This window comes from Eucyclogobius newberryi, unplaced genomic scaffold (genome assembly GCF_026437365.1).
Source record: "Eucyclogobius newberryi isolate DKJ021-1_F unplaced genomic scaffold, fEucNew1.0.hap1 SCAF_6, whole genome shotgun sequence".
NCBI lineage: Eukaryota > Metazoa > Chordata > Actinopteri > Gobiiformes > Gobiidae > Eucyclogobius > Eucyclogobius newberryi.
Window position 1 is genome coordinate 13,702,135 of NW_027316278.1, and position 20,992 is coordinate 13,723,126.

The following is a 20,992-nucleotide window of genomic DNA, read 5'->3' on the forward strand; positions in this document are numbered from 1 at the left end:
CCCATTTCTTGTCAGTTCATTCTGTGACAGTTTCTTCACTATTTTCCCACTCTGCTGCAAAAATGACTTTCCAAACATATCATTAACAAACTTTTCTTAATCTAACATTGTGCAGGACAAATCATACCAAAAATAATGTAGTGAGGCATAAAATTACTTCAGTAACATAAAATGGAGCTTAAAGTTAGATATTGACTCTTAATACATACTTAATACATACAAAAAACATTTGTCTGTACAGCCAAACAACATGACTGTTCTATTAATATGAATGGAATAGAAGGTGTGACATCCTGGAAGGGTCTTTTTGCACCAAACAGATACATTGGCCCAATATTTGCACTTGTTCTGCTTTTTCCAGCAAAAGCGATATATTTAGTTTGAGCTGAACTTACATAAGCAAAGTTTTGTTTAAACATTTGATTGCAAAAGTGCACTGCACAAACGTGACACTGCAGAGAGCTATGATATAGTGAAACAGGGCTGAAGATGTCTAAAAAACTATTCCTAATTTCCTATAAATATGTATTTTCTCTCATATATACTATAGCACAGACAGTTTTTGTATTTCATATTCTATAATTTGGGGATAAAATTGGCCCTACATTACAGGCCCAAAATATCGGCAGAGCTTGATGGTCAAGAACAGCACTCACTCCAGTCTGCTGTGTTTATTTCCCGTGCCTTGTTTCTCACGCATGAACATTTATCCACCAACATGTCTTCAATCCTGACAATTATTTCCTCCGCGATTATTCCTACATGTCATGTTATACAAGCAGCTAACTAATTCATTTGTCACAGTCTATTCCAAGTTATGCTTCAGTTCTCCTCACACGCTACATGCCACAGACACCTCCGCAGAGTGCCTCATTATCACTCATCTCGTAATGTGCTTAGTTAAATTGTGCGGGAAACCTGAGCAACAGCAGTAAGGACCTTTTCCATCATGTTCCCCACTTAAACAGGCTTTTCAACCCCATAATTGCATCAAGGAGTCCACATTTTAGGCTGATCTCATTCCAAGTAAAACACTGGATAGGGTTTCAAAGGCTCGCTCAACTATAACACAGTGAGTATGGAGCAAAAGGTGCGAGTCTCAGGGGAATGAGTGTAAAGACATATATTTATATTGAAGAGCGTAGGAGGAAGCTTTTAAACACTATGTGATAAATCAAGTCAGTATAATCTGGACTCTGTTTTTGGCTGTTAAACCTATATATCGGTTTATAGAAGGATTTTCTTTTTTTAACATATATAGCCTCCTTAACACCTTTTTCAAACCATCTTTTCTCCCTGCTTTGAATCTTCACCGCACTGTCTTCAATAGAGTGGTTTGTGGCTTTAAGATGGAGATGCACGGCGCTCTGTGGTCCTGAATTAGCATGTCTTCTGTGCTGATAAAGCCTCTTGTGCAGTGGCTGTTTAGTCTCTTTTACCGCTCTTTACAACTTTCTTCACTGCATTGGATAGAATAAACTACATTGCTCTGTTTTTGTGTTGGCATCTTGTCCTTAGGGTGAACCAGTTTGTCTTGAAGTGTTGCCTGGTTTAAAATAAAGATGGATTTTGTGTTGTCTAAAAAATCTTTGTAGTTTTTCCGACAGTCTCTATTCTAGTCCCGAGACATAACGGATAGAGACACCATTTCTTCTTGGTTCTGTTTCCCTTTTGTCCCTTTTGTCCTGCTTTTTGGTTCTCTTCACTTTGTTAAGAGCCCAAGTCGGGCGCCCACAGGCTGAGAGAACATTCCAGACGTGTTTTTCCACTGTCCTCTTGCCCTCAGAGCTGGTAGGCACTATGTGATAAAGACTAAGAAGCTGTTAAAGTAGTTAGCTTAAAATAGACAGGAACGAGAGTGAGAATCAATGTTGTTTCAAATAGCAACTTCACAGCTCCGTAGATTGTTTGCTTCTTAGCGTCCTTTACGTTCTTTTACTACTACTTGCATAGTGCTAAACTTACAAGTGATGTGACACCATTTGGTAAACCTCAGTCTAGGTGATACAGCAATCAAAAACTAATTGTGTTCTGAGTCCTGTGACGACATCGAAATCGACATATTGTGATTTATTCATTATCTGTTTTAGTTTTCTTTAGGGCTTTTTTCTGTATTATATATGTTACATTTACATGGCATTTAATGTTGCACAGAGCCCTGTTTAATGCGACTCCCCACACTGGTCACATTGGTCTGCTTCCATCATGCTCTGAGTGAGTGACAACTGGATTTAACCTGTCACAGTGAAGTATGAACTGTCCAAAGAAGCACATGACTTTATTTATCTCTTGAAATCAATATAAATATCCTCTAAAGAGATGAAAACGGAGATTGTGATACAAATATTTTAGCATATTGTCTTACCCTTGTCATCTTAAACAATATCATTGAGGATAACATGACAAAATGCATTTAAAAAGAGCGATAAAGAATGTCCAAACATCTGCGTGCATTCCAGTACTCCAAACAAGCCAAAACAATTCATATTAGCCCAGTTGTTTAACCAGGATGCTCCAGGCAGAAGTGATTCACCCTGATCTCTCTCTGAAACGGTCTGAAAACAGTGAGAGCCAGAGGAGATATAGTCTGCTCCCGCTGGGCCTGTCCTGAGCCAAGCTTCTGCCGCTCAGGGTCGCTGCTCCCCAGTTAACCAGCTCCACAGTGTTATCAGTCACTCACATCCCCCCACCTCCCACTGCCTCTGCTCACAGCCAGAGGTGCTCCTGCCTGCATCTATCCCCCGCTGCCCCTGAACTCTGCTCCAGTGCACTGTTAATGCCCCAGCTAATCTGATCTGTCTCCGGCTGGCTTACTGCTTATAAACACACCTAGATATGGAGCTCAGGAAGTAATCCAGGGACCGCTACAGTACGACGGGGGCGCGCGGGGCACTGCCTCCGTGTCCATGGGGGTGCGGTGAACGGTTTAGCATAACAAAGTGTAGAGATATGTTTTCCGTGGTATTATTGCGGGGTAAACTGAGTGGAGATTAAAGTAGTGCGCCTCTAAGGGACAGGTGCTGTGATGGATGTGTGGCATTATTGGGGCAGGATTACTGTACGTGTCATGACCCCATTGAAAAATACAGAAGGTCAAATCCATGCAATTCATACAGGAAAAGCTGGTCTCTGATCCTTTAAACTTACAGCAAATAAAATATTGTTTTTTTTAAGCTTTCTCATGTGGGTTCATGAACGTAGCTCTCGAAAAACATGTTAAAGGCTAAAACTAATCAGTCTACATTAGGTGATTGTTTGAGTGGTACATGCACGATGAGTTCGCCTTCTCGCAGTGTGTGTGCAGCAGTAATGGTCCTGACAGCTGTGTGACTGAGCAGAAAGGAAGAACCTGACAAGCCATCTAATTGGATCAACTACTGCCCCCACAGCCCTCTGTGGTGAATACAGCTCTGAACCCTGTTCTCTCCTGTGCTCCTCTGAACCTCCAGCACCCCAGGGTGCCACCAGGGGACCCCACATTGCCTCAGGCCCTGATCATTGTGTGTGACATACATTAGGGACAGGTCCTGTGATGGGTGTGACTTCAAAGATCCAAAATAGACTTGTGTCTTTTATCTGTGAATGTTTTACGGCTTGAAATGTCCAATTGCTTTCTCATTGAGTCTTCGACATAATGCCATCTGCGGAAATAGTGAAAACACAAATATGTTTTCTTTTTCATTTGTTATCTGCTCCCAAGCCCGGCTCTCACTAACAACACATGAGCCGGCGTCTGTTACTTCAAAGCTTTACCATTTGCCTCGGAGATGTGAGAGGAACTGTGCATGAGGTACTGTAAAGCTAACATGCAGCTGAAATAACTGTGAATACTAAACACGCTCATGATGGTGTCCATTGGCAGTCAGACCAAGGACATTTTCCATGGCAGATAAACCCAGAAAGGGCTGCTCATCAAACTGCAGTCCATCTGGAAGCAGCCTTGCTTTATATGCATGGCCATCCATTTATCACAGAGTGCATGATAGCACATCACAGGCAGAGACAGAGCGAGGTGTCTGCTTGTACAGCCAACTCTAACACTGAACCCAAGTACAGTACATGTAGTATTTCAAACTTGATTCATATCCGGAAAAGGCTCAAGATTCAATAATAGATTTTGATGCCCCATTGATTTTTTTTGTACACACTATAATGCACTTTTCTTTAATGAAAAGCTCTGATATAGATCAACAGTTCAGCAGAGCCGTTTTTCAGTATTGATACTTATATGTATCTAGTTTCAATAATAGTTTTAGTAGATTAAGATAAGATAAGATAAGATAAGCCTTTATTTATCCCACAATGGGGAAATTCCAATGTTGCAACACAGAGTAGGTACAGAAGTAAATAATGAAAAACAGATCAATTATAAAAAACACTCTTATAAAAAGGGTATTGCATTTGTGTCACCCCTGCTACATATTGTGCAAGACTTTATCCTCTATTGCACTGTCGCTGACAATGAAAAGCAGGAGAGGGAACATTATATTTTAGCTGGACCATATTAAACTCAACCATGCACTGAGACAATTAATCTATCCCTTTTTAGTAGCGCATCAATGACAAAGTGTACTACTGTTGTGTGAAACTGGAAGCACACTAAAAATGGACAAGAGTTTATGTCTTTAAAAGATTGTGCAGTAAAAGTCAAGATAAAGATTAGTAAAACGTTACATTTACAACGTTTTATATGACAGCCAGATCTGCAAACGCAATTAAGTCAATGTTTAATTTGAGCCTAGATCTGCTTCAGAAATCCTCTCATTACAGATAAAAGCATGAGCTAAACACATCATTCCAACTGTCTCTTTGCAAACTAAATATCACAGCCAGAGTCATTTTCTAGCATGTTAACTTCCTGATGAAATCTTTTCTAAAATAGATATTTTAGTCTGAGTGGGAGGTCTCCAGGCTGCAGTGCAGCATTATTTAGTTTGGCTTCCTGGCTACATTTCCCCCTTATCCGCAGCAGCACTATGGTGGATCTTGGCCACAGACAGAAGCATAAAAACGTCCACCCATTTATATAAACTGTTAACACTCAGACCTATCTCAGTAGAGCAGACTCACTGGCTTTGCACTGTTTGAAGCGGAGGGGACTGGTCCTCTCGCTGAATAAACAAACTCCAGCCATTTTGCTCTTAAAACATCAAGAGTTCATGTATTCAGTGTGAGAGTAGGAAACGTCACGGCAGAACAGCACCCGTGTGTAGACACATGGGTTATTGTTGCTCCAACAATTTAGTGCTGATATTTGATTACATAAGACATTTGACACTGTAGCAATGCCACATTTTACATCATTTGCTCAATGAAAGAAACAAACACCTGACAACTCATTATTAGGGATGGTATATCGGTCTCAGATATCGGTGATATTATACACAGATATTGGTATAGGTCCGATATAAAAAACATAAGCTCATATTTGGTATTAGATATTTTCTGCACTGAATGTGCTCATGTGTCATTCCCAGTTTGTCCTCAGCGCCACAGAACTGTCTTTTTGAACATACTAATAAGTAGAAAAATATATATAGAAATAGGGGGCCAATTAGGCAAAAAATATGGCTGTATGTTTAAACAACTATGACAGAAATATGTATCTCAAATAAATACATTATAATTTCTACATTTTGTAATCTTTACTAAAGTAAAACATAATTTGTGAAGTGTATTATAACTAAAGATAAATCTGTGGTCATCTGCAAATATCGGTCATTGGACACAGCAGTGAGACATAAACTGGACATCGATATTGGCTCGGACCATGCTGCTCATTATGCACAAAATAGAATCTAAAACTGCACTGATAATGATAGTCAATTATAAACCACTTTGCAAAGTAATCAATACTAATTCATAGGGGTGGAAGGTTAATCACAACAACTTAAAAACTGGTTCTGAAATACATGCAATTCTTGTATTAGTTTAGCAGATCTTATGTCAGTCTTCTGTCAGATGTTAAAGGGTGTGTTTACAATCTACATTCTGAAGAGACAACATACTATTAAACCCTAATTAATCCTACTAAGTTTGTTTGTGTGTTGTGACGCTGTGATCGTTATTACTATCACAAGCAAAGGGACCAATGGCACTGACCGTTTTGTTCTTCTTGGAGTAGGTCTTCTTGAGCAGCCTCTCGTTCATGCGCTCCTGCTCTCTCTGCGCGTGGTGCAGGAAGCCGTTCTCCAGAGGGTCCATCACCACGGGCTGGACGTTCTCCTCTTCCTCACCCGCCTCCTCGTCCTCCTTCTGCCGCTTCACCGCCTTCTTCTCTTTCCACCGCTCCACCTTCTCCTGGCTCTTCACGACGCCCATCTTTTTCTGATAAAACAGGAACATTTCTGGATCAGTATTTGTAAGGCAAACAACAGTCAAATGCAAGTGATGAGCTTGAATCCTTTTCCAGTAACTATGGGCCTTAGGCAGGGATTATGCTCGACAGTTAGTCACAACTATTCACTCTCAAACACTACAGGCAATTGAGTGCAATTATTTCCCCTGCTCCCATGTGTACAATTACAGGATGATGAGAGCAAGCCTATGTTATATGTTGCAATCAGCACAATCAAAGTGTCAAAACTACAAAACTGAGTAACGGAACACTACTCTTACTTGAGTAAAAGCTTTAGTTCATCTTCCAGCTGTGAGTAATTTTACAGTGACAAAAGTGTTCCGGTACCGGTACATGAAATGCTTCAAAATCTTTGAAAATATCAGAATCTGTGCATTCACCTTTTGTATGTCCGATTATATTAAATCGTATATTATAAATATTTAAATACATTTTACGTTCAAACTGCTACTCAGTACTCTATTAATTTCTCCAAATACCAACACATTATGTACTTGAATAGTTTATTCCATTATTGGACCAAATTTCACCATGATATACTGTGCTCAATATAAAATAGGTAAAATACAGAGTATTCATTTTTAATGTTACATCTTGAATTATCACGCATTTCCCCAGCGGGTCTCGACCCCCACTTTGAGAACCACTGAGGCCAAGAAGAAAAAATGGTGTGTTTCCGGTAACCCGACCGACTTGGATTTCAAAATAATGAAAACCCGACCTCAAACATTTTATCGCATATTTACTGGCCGTACGTTTCGAGAATGTTAAATTGAGAGAGCAAATCAAAAAGCTGCGGGAAAATTCATCTGTGGGGATCGTAAGATATGAAAATCGCCGCACCTTTGATTTACCTACGGGCACAACCATGTTTGCAGATGCTTATATTTGGGCAGCGTGCAGACTGGCTGCCATGGCAGGGGCGATATGCACGCCCGGTGTTTCAGCTGTGCAGTTATTTGGCGTGCTCACATCATCAAGTGACAATAAGAAGAATAGTGAACGTAGAGCTCACCAAACACGAGAAGTCTGCATACCAATACGGCCACACCAATGTGAAGCGCTCACTTCTGAGAAAAGAAAACTGTCTGCAAAATCTGTGCAAGGATTTTAAAATATATTTAAAAAAGATAAAAAAAATCCGACCTACCGACCTGGATTTTTTTTCCAACGTTACCGGAAACACGTAACCAGTGTTGACTTGTTTGGCCTGACTACTGTTGTTGGACATATGCATTCCGTTAGTATTCCATCATAAAAAGAGTTTGGACCCTGTTTTGGAAAAAAAAACAAGACATTTCGACTTCCATCCAAAAGCCGTTCTAAACCAGGTCTGCAGATTGAAAACGACTTTTTGGATGAAAGTTGAAACGTCTTGTTTTCAACAAGGTCCAAATGACTGCAACTGAATTGTTTAGTTTTTGCTTGAGTCTTTGCTTAAAATAATATAATAATATAATATAACAAACTAAGTCCAACATTTACCTTTCCTTGTAACAAGACATCAAAATCAACACCCAAAACTCCAATAACTCACAGAGAAGATTAATAATAATGTCATAAAGTATTGTAAACTGCAGCAAACTTCTTTGTCTTCCTAAAACAGCAACATGGCAGCTCCTATGACACCGTAACTAATCAATGACAGGTTTACAAGAGGGATTTTCAGCCTTTCTACTCTTTCAAGAGTCACTTAAAAAAGAAAAAAACAATAGTACATCAGTTTGAGATGAAACAAAAACAGAGGGTTACCTCAGAGCATCAAAATAGTATTAGGATTGACAGAATGGCAGGAGATGAATGGGAGTAAGAGAGGAGGAGGACGAGTCACAGCTGGCAAACAGTCAGGCATGCAGCCCTTTCACTGTTGGCTTATACAAAGACAAAAAACACTCCGACAGCGCGCGGCACCCAGCCTCTCTCTCCAAAGTCATCTTTAATCCTGTCAGCTCCAGAACAATGCCTTACCAGAGCCCATAATCACTTTATGGCTCGCGAGTAATGAGCTTATGAAATAGTGCTGCTTTTAACACGCACTGCACAGAACACACAGTCGCTCTATGTACACTTGAACATGACCAGGCTGTTCCTCTGCGACTGAGCAGCGCCTTCACGCCTCAGCGCACCGGTATGGATTTGGAGTTTATTTATTGGTATTCAAACATTTGCAAATGGCTCAGTGTCTAAGCCAGTGGTTTTTATTTGCCTGGTACTTCATGTCTCTTCAGCATTGCACACGCAGGCAGATAGAGCCACTGGCGGTTTGGCTTGTGAGCGTTCTCCCCACTGAGAAATTGTTATTGCGTTTCGTGGAATGAGCCGGGAAAAAAACCACACAGTCGAAAATAAATTCAATCAGCTTCTATGCGGGCAACGTCAGGACCGATCTCGACATAAATGAGGTACGGAAGGCATAATCAACATTTATATAATTATGATTTTAGCCGCTGACAATTTGCCACATTTGCGGCTTAGTTTACAGTAATTAGACAGAACTTAATTATGAGCAAGATGTTGAGTGTAAAAAAAAAAAAACGCACTACGCTAAAAGGGTTACATTACGTCTAAAGTTATCAATTGTTTAGGTTTTTAGTGAGGTTACAGTGCACTTTTGCTGTCCTTGTAGAGAAATTACTTGTGCGTTTCTAAATCATTGTAATTCAACTGATAGAATTTGTCAAAAGCGGTGCACAAAACAAAAGAACATGACATATTTACATAGAAAAGTGGCTTAATAGACTAATTCAAACATACATAATTTGTTTTGGAGCGTGTGCATCTTTGGCAGCTTCTAAACAATGGAATTATAATACAAAACTATCAGAATTAGAGTGAAAATGGCCCAATCTGTCCGCGGTGCCGTAAAAGCGTGTTAATGGAGCTCGCTGTGGTCCTGCCTCTGTTTGGAGCCGCACAGACCCGGAGCCAGAGGGCTGCAGTTCACATTTCAACATCTGTTCACAACTGCCACTGCTCGCTCGCCTCTGCTCAACGTGGATAATCAAATCATTGGCTTGAAGAGTGGGAGGACACAGCAGCTGGCAGGTACACTAACCCCAGAGCGGCGAATAATTGACATCTTCTGTGTCTCAAGGCGCTCTCAAGAGAAGCTGTAATCTGTAAAATCTTTATTATATGGATAGAAACATAACAGAGTATTGTGAAATCTAACATCTCGAGGGCTAGACAATATTCATGAGTTAAAGTGTCTGAAATTGTAAGTGATAAACTACATTGTTGTGAAATAGTAGAAAAAGCTTCAGTTGTAGTCATCTGGACTCAGTTTGAAAAAATAGACGTTTCGACTCTCATCCAAGAGTCATTGTCAATAAAAGAATTTAGATCGAGAACTCCGATATTAATACTGTTCTGTGGTAAGACCCGCCCATTGGGCGGAGCCTTCCTGAAGAAGCAAGAGTTGTTTGTTTCAACAGAAACTCCCCCTTGTATCTACCGAGCTAGCCTATTCAGAATCTTAATGGGCTATTAGAAACCTCTTTGTCTTTGTGAGACCCTGGCTCAACCACCCTGAGTACCTGATTAGCATCTGAATGTCCTCTACCTTTCCAGGGGTTCAGTAACTCATTATAAATAACAGGAAGATTAAATCTTAGCCCTCCATTTCTGTTTAAAGAAGGTCTTTCTTTTTTAACAAAAATAGCTTCCTTGACTCCTCTTTCAAACCATCTTTTCTCCCTGCTTAAAACCTTCACCTCACCGTCTTCAAACGAGTGATTAGAGGCTTCAAGATGGAGATGCACGGCACTCTAATAATAATAATAATAATAACTTTTATTTATATAGCGCTTTTCAGTGACCCAAAGACGCTGAACATAATAAAAAAAGGGGGGGGGGTATTTACAGACAGGGGGGACAACACGTACAGAACACATTAATATACAGATAAAATGAACAAGACAGAAGAAGTAGAGAGAAAAAGATGGGGATGTAACAGGGGGTAGAAGTGTAGGCAATGGGGTAGAGGAGGCTAGGGGTAGGGGAGGTCATAGGCTTGGGTGAAGAGGTATGTTTTTAGGCGGGATTTGAATGTTGTGAGTGAGGGAGAGTGGCGGACAGGTCGGGGGAGGGAGTTCCAGAGTCGGGGTGCTGTTCGGGAGAATGCTCTGTCGCCAAAAGTTTTGAGTCGGGATGTTGGTGCAGTCAGGGTGAGAGAGGAGGAGGATCGGAGAGCTCAGGTGGGGCGGTGGGGGATGAGGAGGTCAGACAGGTAGGGGGGGGGCAAGGTGGTGAAGAGCTTTGAAGGTGAGGAGGAGTATTTTAAAGTTTATGCGCTGCTTGATGGGGAGCCAGTGGAGAGAGCGGAGAACGGGAGTGATGTGATCACGGGACCGGGTGTGGGTGAGGAGGCGGGCAGCGGAGTTTTGGACCATTTGGAGTCTATGGAGGGAATGGGAGGAGATGCCAGTGAGGAGGGAGTTGCAGTAGTCAAGGCGGGAGGAGATGAAGGTCAGTGGTCCTGAACTTGTATTTCTTCTGTGCTGATAAAGCCTCTTGTGTAGAGGCTGTTTAGTCTCACCTATGTAATGTTCTTTACAGCTTTCTTCACTGCATTGGATCGAATAAACTACAATGAGGGATTACACCGACATACATTGTTGTGAGTTAAAATGCATTTGAGTGGCCCTGACAGAGTGGTTCAGCTCCTCTGGGCTTAACACTGACCCTAGTCTATGTTCAGCTTCACAACAGCTCACGCAGATGATAATGATCGGGACTAAGATTTCAGAATTGGCAATTAAAAAATGTAGATCCAAAAACAACAACAATACACAAAATGACATAATAAAAATCACCAATTTATCACCAATCAGATTTAGGTCAAATGAAGGCTAAAAGGAGACATCCATCCATCCATCCATCCATTTTCTACCGCTTGTTCCCTTTCGGGGTCGCGGGTGACTGGAGCCTATCCCAGTGACTTCGGGCCTTAGGCGGGGTACACCCTGGACAGTGGCAAATCAACTTTAATGAGCTTTAAACTTTGTTACAATGGTATTTCCTTGTCATTAGTTGACTCAAAGTTGTATTTAGATTGATTCCTGCATGTTTGAATAATGTATTGTCCTGAAAATGAGCCTTAATAGCTAAAAAAACAAAACAAAAAAACAGTTTATACCTACCCCCTATCCCTGCCCACATCCCTGCATTTAGTTGAGATTATTTGAAGAAAAGTCTTTAAATGACAATCCGCTGCTTGTTTGGTAAAAATTACTCAGGAAAGCTTTTCAGTTCTGCAGTTTTGAACAGGAAGTCAATGGACCCTTTCTATTATTACATTGTTTACATCAATATTTCAATGAACACAATGAATGAAAAGAATATGACCTGCTCATGTTATAGTTCAACGTATCATATGTCTCCTTTATGACTGTGTTCACGTGCTACTGGCCACAAAGCACATTCTTGAAACTGAATTGCATGTTTCGTACAGATATGACAAACTGCTGGTGGTTGCTTATTACACTGCTCATTGTTATGAATAACTATGTCAAATGGAGATGCTTGCGTTCGGTTAGTGTTCACACCGTCCTGCTGGCCTCTCGCTCTCTCCTGCTGTTTCCTGTCAGTAATAAACACATTTTAATTGTCTGTGTGTGTCGTTCCTATTTGTTCACTGAGCTCCACTCTGACAGCAGATCTATAATAGCTGCAGAAGAGGAGGCTCATCCATCTCTGAGTAGCTGCCAGCAACCGCTTAGCTGTGATATAATTTCCATATGTCAGAAGCCTGAAGAGCTGCTTTTTCTTCTCTCAAACTGTGGACAGTATTAACACAGAAAGCCTTAAAGGGGACCTATTATGTAAAATTGACTTTTATGAGCTTTTATCCATGTTATAGCAGTGTTCCATATTTGAGTGATTTATGCAAGTTTGAGGGATTCAAGGCTTGAGAAAATTCCCCTACCCTCTATCTCTGCCCACTGCTCTGTACTTACTGTGCATGTTTGTGATTTATTCAGACATGTAGGGTTCAGAAAATGACATTTTTTCATCTGGTACATGCAAATCAGCTATTTGCTATGGTGAACTTCCACAATAAAGAGGCTTGTCAGTTCTGCTATTTTAAACGGGAAGATGATGGACTCGTTTCTATAATTAATCGACATTGTGATTTGCAATTAGAATGGTTAACTTATGATCTATGTATATGTTATTAAACTGAACACAGAAAATCCTTCAACTCCCGCAATGTGCAGTATGTGACTTAAATATGTATTTTATTTTATTTTACCAAATTTACCCTTCATTCAGAGCAAATGATATAAATGCACTTATTTTTGCCATCTGTGCTTTCTGTTGTTATTTTGTTGACCTGGACTCCATTGAAAAGGAGGGTATATTTCTTATATTTTCCCTGGTTACCGTATTTTCTGGAGTATAAGTCTATAAGTTTTTTCATAGTTTTGGCCCGGTGTGCGACTTATACTTATAATTATACTTATATACTTATACTTATACTCCGGAGCGACTTATATGTGATATTATTTGTTATTTTCACACCGCATTTCATACTCTAGTGCAACTTATATATATTGTTTTCTTTATTATGCATTTTTTGGCTGGTGCGACTTATAATCCGGAAAGTACGGGTAAATGTTTTTTTTTAGTTACCGGTAGTTTGTGTTAAATGCAAATCTACGAGCAAACGCAGACTTCAGCATATTCATTGTGCCATATACAGACACAGAGAAGAACAAAGTGGTCAAACGGCACAGATGTGTGTAGTTACAGTTACACTTATTAACAACGCTAACGATCGCTGCGGTCTAAATGCTGCCGCGATGCCAGCGCCGCCTGCTGTACATTTACAACAACAGAACAATCCGTTTACTTTTCTGCGGTAGAACCAGGTCGAGACTCAGTTGTGACTCGATTTGAAACGCAGAAAATAGATATGATCCACCAGGAAACATATTAGTTGCATTTCCGATTGAATCATGGTGGAGTTTTTACCCTTCGCCAGCCCATGTCCTAATAAGACGTCTTGCCGACTTCATCTATTGTTGACAGTGCAAATCTGTTCAGTGTGAATCTGCCCCCAATCGTATCCCTTTTCTAACTGCGTGGCTAACGGGTTCAACCGAGGGCACAAGTGACCAAACAGTGGATGAGAAGTGGTTTGAAACACCGTGCACTCGAGGGAGAAAGAGGATAAGGAGGATGGACAGATAAACAGAGATGGGAGACAAGAGGGAGCGGAATGTCAGGAGGGGAGGAGAGGGGGGGGGTCTGACGCTCAACTCTACTGACCCGATCGCGTTACCCTGGCAACCGCCCGCGAGCAAAGAGACACATGTGGGGGCTATGAGTACTTTAAATACAACACGGTGCTCCCCTACACCGGCTTGCACAAATGCACATCTTTACACGGCGCCGCTGAGGTCTCCATATCCGGCCCATTCAGCTCCCCCAGGACGGTTTATGCACCCGCTCCCGTCCTGTCGGCTTCCGGTGGCCTTCTGAGGACACGCATAAAGTAGCAGGAGGTAAGAAGTCGCACAAATGCAGCCCAGGGAGACGGGGGGAAAGAGAACGAGCGGTGTCACGACACGGCGCGCTCGCCTCTGCTCTCGTCTCGGTGCTCTGAAGCCAGTAATTATTCAGCAGACACAAAGAGCTGGGGCCGAACGAGAATCCCTTAACATTAGCAGGGCCGTGGAGATATATCAGGGGCTTGTACACGGAACTGTGTCAAGATACGGAGCCGTCAGACACACGAGGAGCGAAAGCACCAATTAAAATCTACTTAGACTCGAGTGTGTTTAATTCAAGGTACAGTTCTTCACAGATGAGCGTGTCCTGCAGAGATTATTTTTAGTAAAACGTGTTCGGTTGTTAGGGGTGGGTTTGGATCTTTGTGGGCTGGCTGGTTTCGTGATGCCTTGGGAATTGTGTCATACTTCAAACATAACTAATCGTAGTTTATCATATCATGTCATTTAACGCAAACAATTTCCGCATATATTTTCCTTGGTGTTGCAAATGGCTGGAGTCTAGCCCTGCAGTGATGGACCTGTTGCTAGGTCCACTCGAGGCCAGTGGTTCTCAAACTTAGAGGAAGACAAACATGTGGATAAAATAGACTATAAATAAAGCAAATACAACTGTAACGAACCGCACCATCCCACCAGAAGCAGCTCACAAATACAGTTTTAGAACCGCTGCTCGAGACTAGCCATTCTCAAAGCCGGTTGCCCTGTGGCAGATGTTTTATTTGAATAAAAATAATATGTATTGTCTTTCCTCTTAAAATTGCATATAAAACATACACATAACAAAAGACTGCACACTTAATATTGAGTGGAACTACTACAATTATCAAAGTATGATACATTAATTTCAAATTAAATTTTGTTGTGAAGACAGCCTCGGGGCCCCCTCAAGTGCCTGTGAGCCCACTTTTCAAGACAAAGACTAGATATGGATTTAAATCTATGTAACTATCCTCACTTTCACAAACCCTAGGCACACAGGTAATATTCAAATGCATATCATTTCTGGGCACATCTTAGGACTGCCAAACTGTAGTTAATCCTAGCACTGCTTACCTTTGGGTTGGCAAAGGATAAAATAGTTGATACAGCAGTTTTGATTTTGTCACAAAGTGCTGGAGGAAAACACAAAATGTACTAATTTGCAAGAAAAAAGTCAATTTGTAGACAACAAAGCATCTTGTACAGTAGCAGTTCTAACGTCACATTGCAGTAGGGATGTCACTAGAGCAGATGTCAGTGTTACGAATATTGTAAGAAACAACTAGATTTCAGAATGATTCACAATTGTATTTTCAACAATTTTCAACATTTCAACAAAAACTGTAAAATCCTTTTTTCTAAAGATTTTGTTGCCCGTCGGCTTTATTAGACAGGAGATGGGCATGATATGTAATGGGGGATGAGAGTCGGGATTCAAACTCACGACACTGCGGCCGGCTGCGTTTGGAGCCTGGCATACGTGTGCTGTGCCTTAACCACTCCACCACCGGACAGCACTCTTTTATCTTTTCATTCACAGGTTTAATTTTTCACCGTTCTTCGCATGCTTTACGATGAAAACAGAGAAGCAGCACAGAAATCACTCATTACATTTCTGTCGATCATAATGCATTCGTTGTTAGGAATATATTGTGACCCGAATCATCACAATTATCAATTAACCAACTAATCTTGACATGCCTAATTGCCAGCTAACGAGGCTTTACTTAAGAGCAATCAACGCCGCCACAAACATGTCAGTTTCAAGCCTCTATAAAGCGCCGTATACGGAAGGGCATCAGATATAAAAACCTGGCTGAGGAAATCCCTTGGAATAATCAATTTGCCTAATATGTTACTGAAAACCACATTGAAGGCCACACGTTTCCGCAAAGTGAAATATCTATTCACTAGTTATGAATTCTTGCCGTTTTTCCACTTTGACATCTTACTATTCTTTATTCAGTGGTTGTTTACTGCGAGTGAGAATGTTTCCATGTTGCGCCGGTGTCAGCTCCATCACGCAGCCTCTGCCTGACGGCGCGCTGCAGATCCTCCTCCCTCTCTGTCAGAGCATGTAATCAGAGGAGAGAGCGCCGTGTGCCAAGAGCCTTATCAGCATCGGAACAAGAGAAAGCACACGTTTCCACAATGATCAATGCGACATAATTGCTTAGTGCGCGGATTAAATCAAGCACATCCCATTCACCTTCTGTTAATCGATGGGTTGTATTTTTCCTGTTCGTTTGGCTTCATGGTTTAAAAGCCTGATCCTTTGTGTGCGTAAGCGATTTCCTGGCAGTGTTTCCCCGTGTTATGAGAGAATGATGAATGAGGGTTTAAATCCTCGCCTGGTCAAGTTGATCCAGATGAAGCTAACACTCACGGTACCATATTGTCACGATGTTCGATTCATGGTGCCATATGCATTGCAATATTGTGGAGAGGCTGACAGAATTGTGGAAATGCTACTTTTTTCCTTGACAAACGTTACAAAATCAAAACAATTAGGACATAAGAGTGCTTTAAACAATTATTACTTCATGTTATCTGCATGTAAGTCCCTATGTTTTTTAGCTGTTGCTGCAACAAAACAATGAATGTAAACACAAAGCGTATATATAGTGATATATTGATGCAGCCCATGGTATTATTGAGACATAAACACAATATTTCGGTTATTGTTGCATCCATAGCTAACACCTGCCACAATACTGCCAATACTGTCTGTATTTGGACAATCTAAACTGCAGTTACATCACATTACAGTTAATCTAAAGTGAATTTACCATTAGACAGATCTCAAGACACTAAAACCATAAGTATCCAACCTGTAAATCAGGTCTAATTAATTAAATCTACTGAAATCTAACTAGAACTGATCTATATTGATTAATTCTTCACCTATATTTGCACCAAAAAATAAATGTATTTATTTACTTACGCAACTTGTTACACTGTTGGTGTTTTGTCTGTTGTTTTTATTATTTTCAAATTGTAAATAGCTTAACACAGAGAATAGGCACAACATGCTTTGAAGATGAAATGTATGACTTCTTCTGCATATAAAAACTGTTGTATTACAGTAAACTCTTTGTAAAAGGTTTGAGTCTCGTGAATGCGTGAGGTTTTCACGCTTCAGACTTGCCAAAACAATGTGTGAGATTTAGGATCTGTCTTCTCTGCAGTTGTTGTGCTGTTGCCAGTTCTGCTTCTACTCAAAAGGCTGTAATAAAGGCAGACTCGTGTGTACACCTTTTTGTGTTTCTTAAACTGTGGAATCTGAGAGAAGACTATGGTTTGTGCAGGTGCTCGGGAGAACAATGGGACAATGTGAATAAAGATATTTCAAGTGGAGCACAGTTGACAGGCATAATGTGTGGTGAGGAGAAGAGCTGCACTGGGTAAAAGTAGGTTATTCAAATAGGTAAATGTTCAGTTTCAAAAGAGATTTCTGTAAGGATTGATGATGGATGGATGGATGGATATAGATGGATAAAAAGGGAGATAGACACATGTGGATGTTTGCTCAGAAATGATCGATATTAAGTCAGTATAAGTGTCAGTATAAGTGTAAATAGAAAGTGAACATGGACACACATTGGCTCCTTTGAGATTGGCTCCTGCACCTGCTGCTGTCAGACTCGTCGTTCTGGCTTTAAAATGTTAGTTTTAAAATGCCTGGCGTCTTTATGTCTTCGTAAATCAAGATATGAACAATAATAACTGACCAAAAAGGGGCCCTTTTTCCCCAGAGGTCTGCTCCAGCTCTTGTTAGCAACAGGTTTGATTGACAGCGTTGCTAAGCACCCGCTCCATGGAAACCAGCTGAATGGACAAGTACATTCTACAACCTTGCTCCTGATTGGCTCTGTGTTCGCCACTAAATGTGTAAAATGTATTAATTATGCACAATGTATTCATGATCTTCAGTCACGTGACTTCTTTACAGCCACCGCCATTTTGAAGGCGTCACCGCATGATGTTACCTCTCCACTATTACCTCTACGATGTCACCTCTACGATGTCACCTCTACGATGTCACCTCTACGATGTCACCTCTACGATGTCACCTCTACGATGTCACCTCTCCGCTGTTACCTCTACGCTGTCACCTCTCCGCTGTCACCTCTCTGCTGTTACCTCTCTGCTGTTACCTCTCCGCTGTCACCTCTCCGCTGTTACCTCTACGATGTCACCTCTACGATGTCACCTCTACGATGTCACCTCTCCGCTGTTACCTCTACGATGTCACCTCTACGATGTCACCTCTCCGCTGTCACCTCTCTGCTGTTACCTCTCCGCTGTTACCTCTCCGCTGTCACCTCTCTGCTGTTACCTCTACGATGTCACCTCTCCGCTGTTACCTCTACGCTGTCACCTCTCCGCTGTCACCTCTCTGCTGTTACCTCTCCGCTGTTACCTCTCCGCTGTCACCTCTCTGCTGTTACCTCTACGATGTCACCTCTCCGCTGTTACCTCTACGCTGTTACCTCTCTGCTGTTACCTCTACGCTGTTACCTCTCCGCTGTCACCTCTCCGCTGTTACCTCTACGATGTCACCTCTCCGCTGTTACCTCTCCGCTGTTACCTCTACGATGTCACCTCTCCGCTGTTACCTCTACGATGTCACCTCTACGATGTCACCTCTACGCTGTCACCTCTCCGCTGTCACCTCTCTGCTGTTACCTCTCTGCTGTTACCTCTCCGCTGTCACCTCTCCGCTGTTACCTCTACGATGTCACCTCTCCGCTGTTACCTCTACGATGTCACCTCTACGATGTCACCTCTACGATGTCACCTCTCCGCTGTTACCTCTACGATGTCACCTCTCCGCTGTTACCTCTACGATGTCACCTCTACGATGTCACCTCTACGCTGTCACCTCTCCGCTGTCACCTCTCTGCTGTTACCTCTACGCTGTCACCTCTCCGCTGTCACCTCTCTGCTGTTACCTCTACGATGTCACCTCTCCGCTGTTACCTCTACGCTGTCACCTCTCCGCTGTCACCTCTCCGCTGTCACCTCTCTGCTGTTACCTCTCCGCTGTTACCTCTCCGCTGTCACCTCTCTGCTGTTACCTCTCTGCTGTTACCTCTACGCTGTCACCTCTCCGCTGTCACCTCTCTGCTGTTACCTCTACGCTGTCACCTCTCCGCTGTTACCTCTCTGCTGTTACCTCTCCGCTGTCACCTCTCCGCTGTTACCTCTACGATGTCACCTCTCCGCTGTTACCTCTACGATGTCACCTCTACGATGTCACCTCTACGATGTCACCTCTCCGCTGTTACCTCTACGATGTCACCTCTCCGCTGTCACCTCTCTGCTGTTACCTCTCCGCTGTCACCTCTCTGCTGTTACCTCTACGATGTCACCTCTCCGCTGTTACCTCTCTGCTGTTACCTCTCCGCTGTCACCTCTCCGCTGTTACCTCTACGATGTCACCTCTCCGCTGTTACCTCTACGATGTCACCTCTACGATGTCACCTCTACGATGTCACCTCTCCGCTGTTACCTCTACGATGTCACCTCTCCGCTGTCACCTCTCTGCTGTTACCTCTCCGCTGTTACCTCTCCGCTGTCACCTCTCTGCTGTTACCTCTACGATGTCACCTCTCCGCTGTTACCTCTACGCTGTTACCTCTCTGCTGTTACCTCTCTGCTGTTACCTCTACGATGTCACCTCTACGATGTCACCTCTACGATGTCACCTCTCCGCTGTTACCTCTACGATGTCACCTCTCCGCTGTTACCTCTACGATGTCACCTCTACGATGTCACCTCTACGCTGTCACCTCTCCGCTGTCACCTCTCTGCTGTTACCTCTCCGCTGTCACCTCTCCGCTGTTACCTCTACGATGTCACCTCTACGATGTCACCTCTACGATGTCACCTCTCCGCTGTTACCTCTACGATGTCACCTCTCCGCTGTTACCTCTACGATGTCACCTCTACGATGTCACCTCTACGCTGTCACCTCTCCGCTGTCACCTCTCTGCTGTTACCTCTCCGCTGTTACCTCTCCGCTGTCACCTCTCTGCTGTTACCTCTACGATGTCACCTCTCCGCTGTTACCTCTACGCTGTCACCTCTCCGCTGTCACCTCTCTGCTGTTACCTCTCCGCTGTTACCTCTCCGCTGTCACCTCTCTGCTGTTACCTCTACGATGTCACCTCTCCGCTGTTACCTCTACGCTGTTACCTCTCTGCTGTTACCTCTCCGCTGTTACCTCTCCGCTGTCACCTCTCTGCTGTTACCTCTACGATGTCACCTCTCCGCTGTTACCTCTACGCTGTTACCTCTCCGCTGTTACCTCTACGATGTCACCTCTCCGCTGTTACCTCTCCGCTGTTACCTCTACGATGTCACCTCTCCGCTGTTACCTCTACGATGTCACCTCTACGATGTCACCTCTACGCTGTCACCTCTCCGCTGTCACCTCTCTGCTGTTACCTCTCTGCTGTTACCTCTCCGCTGTCACCTCTCCGCTGTTACCTCTACGATGTCACCTCTCCGCTGTTACCTCTACGATGTCACCTCTACGATGTCACCTCTACGATGTCACCTCTCCGCTGTTACCTCTACGATGTCACCTCTCCGCTGTTACCTCTACGATGTCACCTCTACGATGTCACCTCTACGCTGTCACCTCTCCGCTGTCACCTCTCTGCTGTTACCTCTACGCTGTCACCTCTCCGCTGTCACCTCTCTGCTGTTACCTCTACGATGTCACCTCTCCGCTGTTACCTCTACGCTGTCACCTCTCCGCTGTCACCTCTCTGCTGTTACCTCTCCGCTGTTACCTCTCCGCTGTCACCTCTCTGCTGTTACCTCTACGATGTCACCTCTCCGCTGTTACCTCTACGCTGTTACCTCTCTGCTGTTACCTCTCCGCTGTTACCTCTCCGCTGTCACCTCTCCGCTGTTACCTCTACGATGTCACCTCTCCGCTGTTACCTCTACGCTGTTACCTCTCCGCTGTTACCTCTACGATGTCACCTCTCCGCTGTTACCTCTCCGCTGTTACCTCTACGATGTCACCTCTCCGCTGTTACCTCTACGATGTCACCTCTCCGCTGTTACCTCTACGATGTCACCTCTCCGCTGTTACCTCTACGATGTCACCTCTCCGCTGTTA

At 42.9% G+C, this 20,992-nt stretch overlaps 1 protein-coding gene across 10 annotated transcripts in view; it reads right to left on the reverse strand.

The window, feature by feature from the left end:
* The window catches only part of fbrsl1 (fibrosin-like 1), a 305,613-nt gene that overhangs the window by 192,521 nt on the left and 92,100 nt on the right, over positions 1 to 20,992 (reverse strand). For all 10 annotated transcript variants that reach the window (XM_072433233.1, XM_072433231.1, XM_072433232.1 and 7 more), the window contains exon 2: positions 6,103 to 6,327. In XM_072433233.1, coding sequence (XP_072289334.1) covers positions 6,103 to 6,327 — 225 coding nt within the window. The remainder of the gene's footprint in view (positions 1 to 6,102; positions 6,328 to 20,992) is intronic.